The sequence below is a fragment of the Heptranchias perlo genome, chromosome X, assembly GCF_035084215.1.
Source record: "Heptranchias perlo isolate sHepPer1 chromosome X, sHepPer1.hap1, whole genome shotgun sequence".
Taxonomy (NCBI): domain Eukaryota; kingdom Metazoa; phylum Chordata; class Chondrichthyes; order Hexanchiformes; family Hexanchidae; genus Heptranchias; species Heptranchias perlo.
The window spans coordinates 6,018,760-6,025,092 of record NC_090370.1 but is presented as its reverse complement, the minus strand read 5'-3'; the positions used below and the strand labels follow the sequence as shown (position 1 = coordinate 6,025,092).

Genomic DNA, 6,333 nt, shown 5'->3' with positions numbered 1-6,333 from the left:
GGGGGAACTGTCCGCAAGTTCGCCGATGATACCAAGATTTGTGCAAGTCTTAGGATCTTGGATGAGGAAAATAGATTACAGGCAGATCTGGACCCATGTCTGGCAGGTGTCATTTAAGATAGATAAATGTAGTGTTATGTACGTGGGTAGGGCCAACACCAAGCATATCTACACCATCCAGGATTGTGAGCTTAAGACTATTGAGCAGGAGAAAGACGTGGGTGTTGTAGCACGTGAATCTTTGAAGGTTCAGAACCAGTGCCATGAGGCTGTTGCAAAAGCAAATGGATATAGGATATATTGCTAGGAAAATCTATTGCAAAAAAGCTAGGATATATTGCCAGGACAATTAAATAGAAGACAAAAAATACTATACTCTCCTTGGATAAGGCCCTGGTTAGGCCTCATCTAAAATACTGGGCAGAACTTTCAACTTCGACGGGGGCATAAAACTGGCCGTATCGGATCAGCCGCCTGTTGTACACCCCGCCCGATTTCCCTTTCCATTGATTTCACCACTAAATGACAGTCTGGGCGGGGAACGTAATGGAACTTCTACCAGGTGAGGTGGCCTCGATGAGGTAGAAAGAGTCACCATCCGTGAGCCAGGTTTCAATCAAGTCCAGGTTGAGATCGTGGATGGGAAAAGCCTTGTTGACAAGGCAATCTGCAGTGGGCTGCTAGTAGCAGACCCACCGAGGTCTCATCCGACTGGAGAGCGGAGTGGGGGTGGGGCGTGTGGGAATTGCCATTGCTGCTTTGGGATAGTGACAGAAGAGGAGGTTGGTAAAGTAGCAACGAATGGAACAAGGTACCACGTTGCAGTAAGGTTGTGGGGGGCGGGGGAGGGGGTGGAAGAGTGTCCAATGTGTAAGGCTGGGACCGGAAAAGGAGAAGGAGGCATGAGATGAAGGGAAGGTAGAGAGGGACTAGGAGACAGAGAGGTAGGGAGCCGAAGTCTAGAGGAGCAGACAATATGCACACGCAAGTGGACACAAAGAGGTAGCCTTGATTTACATATACAAATCATAGGAAAAGCTATGCATTGTTCAGGGAAGACCTTTAGGAAGGAGTCTGAGAAAGACAGTTGGGAGTTCAGGGTTCCAACTTCTGGCCAATATACAGGATCCAACTGGGAATTCAGAGAATGAGACTGGTGATAAGAGCCTAACTGGATAGTCCTGGATAGTCAGAAGTCTGGGGCTACTTGGTAATTCAGGGTCTGGGAGTCACCTTTTTTTGCACTGCACAGTTCTAGTAGATAGAGCATTGGCTGGAGAGAGATCTGGCCAGGATAAAATAGCAGATTCATATGGGTCATCAATTTGGGTGGCTAGCTGCCTCCTTTTATTCTCTGCAGCGTTAAAATCCGTCCCCACAAAGTCACATCTCATCAAGGGGAGCTCTAGTCAGGAAGTATGCAGTGGAATTTCTCTTGCACCACTGTTAGATTCAAGGCACAATATAAGTGAGAAATGTGTACATTTTGGAAACTAAGTACTCAAAGGAATAATGTATATTAATAATTCGTTCGAAAAGCAATTTTTATTCTGGGGTGAATTACAATAATTCACAGTTATGGATAGAAAAGTACATTAAAACATTGTCATTTTTTATTATTTACTTTTTGAACGGAGGCAGCAGATTAACTTCAGTTGATTCCTTGAGCCTCAGGGACCACTTTGTGAGATTTATTCTGCTAATAACACACCAAATGAGTCCTGTACTATATGGAAAGGTGACTTAGAAATCCAATGGGTGTCCTTCAACTCGGACAACTCCCAGTACACCGATTATCTTTTTTAAATCACTTAATGGCAGTGAGTTTTCAGCGGTTTAACCCATTTTGGCTTTTAAATCATTCCCCTAAATACTGAAAGAAGCTTTCCTGTGTTAAACATTCCTCTTTATCTGCAAACATTCCCCTGTGGGGTTCAGAAATTGTTTAAAAAGGCAGGCCGAAGTAGGTTGCAGATTTAGAGACCAGTATTGCACTTCTTTCCACGTCCCAGCATTGGCTGTGATGATGGACAGTAAACTACTTCTGATAGTCTTTTTCTTAGTGGTGGGCTACATGGGGACAGCAACATGTACTGAAGAGGGAGAGTTAGAATCAATCTACCAGGCAGATCATGAGGAGAGTCTCCCTGGAAGAATTCTGGCTGCAGTGGTAAGAATTCTTCCGTCTTTTCTGAATTCAAGTGATGATTTTAGTCTGTCATTTTAACTTTGGTTATGCTTCTGTGGGTTGTGATAACAGTCACTTTGCTGCACGTTTGATAAAAATGTCTTCTTTTAGTATTGGCAGACATGGGAACTAATAGTTATTTATTGTCCTGTCAGCTTTATGCACCATGACTTTGAAAAATGTAATATAGTGCGGACAAATAGAATAAGTCACCTATGGTGGTGCACTGCTCCATAACAGTCAATATGCACAGTCATCCTGTGTATCTTTTGTATAAAATATCCCCCCCCCCAGTTTATATTCCTTTTTCTCCCCTTCTCCTCTCCTGAAGGCACTGACTTATGCCGGGATACGTTCCACAGGTCTCAGCTATCCTCTGGTATTCAGCCCAAGTCGCTTTTCTTCATAGGGTAAATGCACCAATCCCGAATTCCCAGCAGGGAGCTCTGCTCAAAGGGAGCGGAGGTTGTAGAATTGGCCCTGCAGTGTCGTAGCTCTGTCTCCGACCGACAATCTCCCCGAGCACAGCTCTCTGCTAGGAGTGTGGGATCGGTGAACATACTCCCAGTTGTGAACCTAAACAGTGGGTGTTAGCAAGCGATTTGACCGTAGGAAGTGCTACACAGCTGAGCCCAATCCTGCCCTGACTGAATGTCCACGTATACACACTTTGTAGCAGAGGTCACTGGATAGTATTCAGCAGCAGGATCCCCGGCTGATAGCCCCCCTGGCTTGGAGGAGGACAACGACAAATTCTATTGTCCAAGTTGTTGCCCTCAATGAGGTCAACTAACTCAGCACAGACCTAGAATTGACACTGGGACCTTCTGGTCCATGTGTCTCAGTACTGCATTGAACAGTATATTTATTCACTAAGGCAGTAGAAGAGCTTTTTTAAAAAATAATTTCTCCACCATGTCCAAAATAATACCAAAGCAGAATTTTCTACTTCCTTTTGTTTGTTATAGTAGACACATTCCAGCTTTAAAATACACTTCTAAACTGTGTTCCAGATGTCTACACTACACAATGGTCAGGACATCTACGCAAGTGTTTTAAATACACAGATACATTCCAGGAGTCCATACTGCTAAAAGCACGAGAATGTCTGAGTTTCTTTACTGTGTTAGTGAGGTGTTACAATTCTAATGTGTCTATACTATTATTAGTGTCTCTATTGTGTTTGAGATACATTCCAGACAGCCATGCTGTATTAGATACATGTTCCTAGTGCCTATAACGTTCTAAGTACAGAGGCATGTTGCAGACATTTGTCTATATGGTTATAAATACAGTGATGTCATGGTATCTACACAGTGCTGGAGACACATTTCCAATTTCTGCATATTAACTATCTGTCATTAACAGAGCAACATTCAGAGACTTCGTAACAGCTGGAAGTTAGTGAGAGCTTCTACATGACTAGCCACTGAAAGGAGTGATCAAGAAAATGTACTCTTCATTTAGATATGTTACAATTTAATTAATACTATTATTGCTGTGCTTTAGATTTGTTAAACTGGGGTCCTCTCTGCCTGTTCAGTTGGACATTGAAGCTGTAATGGAAAAATGGTGGGGTTGGTATTTTGGAAGAATGAAATCAAATGGGCTGAAAGGATCGAGAAAAATGTGATTGTGCATCACAATCCTCATCTTCAGTTCTGAAATTTCTCAATTTTTAAAGCAAATGAATGTGAAGAGAATATTGTAATTTCAGCTGGTGTGCTTAGTAATTGGTTGAATTTGACTGTTGACAGGATGGGGAAGAGCGCAGTGCAAGGAGACTGGGAAATGATCGCACACTGAGCTCACTGATGAACTCCATTATGCACGTTCCGGAAAAATTTGGAAGAAGTGCTTCCTTCTTATTCCAGCCACAAAGGTAGGTTTCTACGAGGTGTGCACTGGAGCACAATAAACAGCTCCAGGTCTGTGTTGGATGGTCTGATTTTTGACTAAAGATTGTTGTTCTATTTGGTAGAAAGTTGCTATATACAAAACAGCAAATATCTCAGTAACACACTGCAAAAAAGGACTGCCTCAATTTTATTTCCAATCATAAAAGTTAGTTAGCCAGTTAGTTGATAGCCTACAAGTGTGGCAGTTGGAGTGTCAAAATTAGCCTCTGCACCCTTAGGTAGGGAGGGAAGGGAAATAATCAACTAATGTTCCCACTCCTGACTGCTATCCATTGACTATAACTGGAAAGTGCCAATGTGGAAATCGGGTAAGGACAAGATCAGACATGGCTATGATGTCTTGCAGTCACAAGTTCAGAACACCTCTGTATAATGACAATCATGATGTGGAGATGCCGGTGATGGACTGGGGTTGACAATTGTAAACAATTTTACAACACCAAGTTATAGTCCAAAATTGCTGGACTATAACTTGGTGTTGTAAAATTGTTTACTAATGACAATCAGAGAGAGAAGACAAACAAAGAGACAGCAGACAGAGGAAGGAGAGAATCTGAAATAGAGGCAGAGAGAAAATAGACAACCAGAAATAGGAATAGAGAGAGAGAAACATGGGTAAAATCAGAGAGACAGATGGAAAGAGGCAAAGATGGGGCTGCAAGAGAGAAAAGCAGAGAATCGGAGAGATGGAGAGAAACTGACAGAATCATTACTTTTGCGCCAAATTGCAGCATAAATGCAATGCAAAAATCAACGGATAGAGCGGCTGAATCTACTCTGGTTCTGTTGCCTTTGTTATGACCCGTCAAAAGTGGTGATCTGGTGGTCAGGTAAGGTTGTGCTGGCTCCTGTTTAATAGCTCACAGCATCATGATGCAGATTGGAGTCACTCTACACTCGCACACCAGCATGAGTTTGATCCCTTTGGGTAATGGATAGTGTAGGTATGTATAACAGAGCCTCTTAAAAGGAGAGAGAGGTGGAGAGGTTACACTGGGCACAGCACCTTCCTCCAAATCTCTGCCTCACTGTTCAAGCACAGGTGCATATGAAATATGCAGTGCAGCATGTATAAAGTGGTTCTCTGAGTTTTTGGAGGAAGCTGGAACACCTGAATCCAGCCTCGATTTTAAAATTCTCATCCTTGTGTTCCAATCCCTCCATGGCCTCGTCCCTCCCTATCTCTGTAACCTCCTCCAGCCCTACAACCCTCCGAGATCTCTGCACTCCTCCAATTCTGGCCTCATGCGCATCCCCGATTTTCATCACTCCACCATTGGCGGCTGTGCCTTCAGCTGCCTGGGCCCTAAGCTCTGGAATTCCCTCCCTAAACCTCTCCACCTCTCTCTCCTCCTTTAAGACGCTCCTTAAAACCTACCTCTTTGACCAAGCTTTTGGTCACCTGTCCTAATATCTCCTTATGTGGCTCAGTATCAAGTTTTGTCTGTGAAGCACCTTGGGATGTTTTACTATGTCAAAGGTGCTATATAAAGGCAAGTTGCTGTTGTCAAGGTAAGGTTAATGCAGTTCAATGGTGACAGCCAGGCTTAAATGATCCTTCGCAGTGATCACCTCTAACGACTTGCTCTTCAACAAACCACATTCATTTTTGTTTCTGCCTTTAAACGTTTCAGGTTTGGGCGTGAAGCTCGAGCTTCCTCAGAGTACAGCACCGAGGGTCGGATACACTCCCGGGGTTGGGACGTCATACCACCGCAGTTCTGGAGCATGGCAGTACCACAGCGTTTCGGAAAGAAGAAATAACTGAATTGGAAGGAGACGAGCAGCAGTGCTACCTACAAAAATATTCACATCTCACAGCGACCACTTTTTGTTAAGACCTGCCAACAGAACAAGAGTTCTTGTCACATTGGCCTGCAAAGGCTAAATTTAATTAGAAAACAAAATATTTTAGTCAATTAAAAAATCCAAACACACTGTTCTTAGAAATGAATTCATTCATGTGTGATACTAACAATTGTGTTTACTAATAATTAAATAAAGGTAATATTTAAGGAACCAATGTTATTTTCCTTTGGACGTATTGTGGATTTTATTCTTGACTCTGAAAACAATCCTTGCAGACGCTTGTCTTTTTAAAATGGGACTTTATGCTTTGCCATGTCAGAAAAGATGCTCATGCATCATTATATTCGGACACAGGCCTGTATACTAGTCATTACAAAGTGTCACAGTTCAAGCTTTTAAAACCACAATTTTCTCATT

General features: G+C 42.8%; 1 protein-coding gene across 1 annotated transcript; it reads left to right on the top strand.

Moving 5' to 3' along the window:
* Positions 1–3,380: 3,380 nt before the first annotated feature.
* Positions 3,381–6,104, top strand: npffl (neuropeptide FF-amide peptide precursor like). The gene is made up of 2 exons (XM_067976328.1): positions 3,381–4,070; positions 5,742–6,104. Exons 1-2 carry the CDS (start codon positions 4,003–4,005, stop codon positions 5,869–5,871), a joined length of 198 nt encoding a protein of 65 aa, XP_067832429.1. The 5' UTR covers positions 3,381–4,002; the 3' UTR covers positions 5,872–6,104.
* Positions 6,105–6,333: the final 229 nt, after the last annotated feature.

Excerpts from the sequence above, each read along its gene's own strand:
- npffl (XM_067976328.1), top strand. The coding sequence starts at position 4,003 with ATGAACTCCATTATGCACGTTCCGGAAAAATTTGGAAGAAGTGCTTCC. Across the intron at positions 4,071-5,741 it reads TTCTTATTCCAGCCACAAAG|GTTTGGGCGTGAAGCTCGAG; the intron begins GTAGGTTTCTAC and ends TAAACGTTTCAG.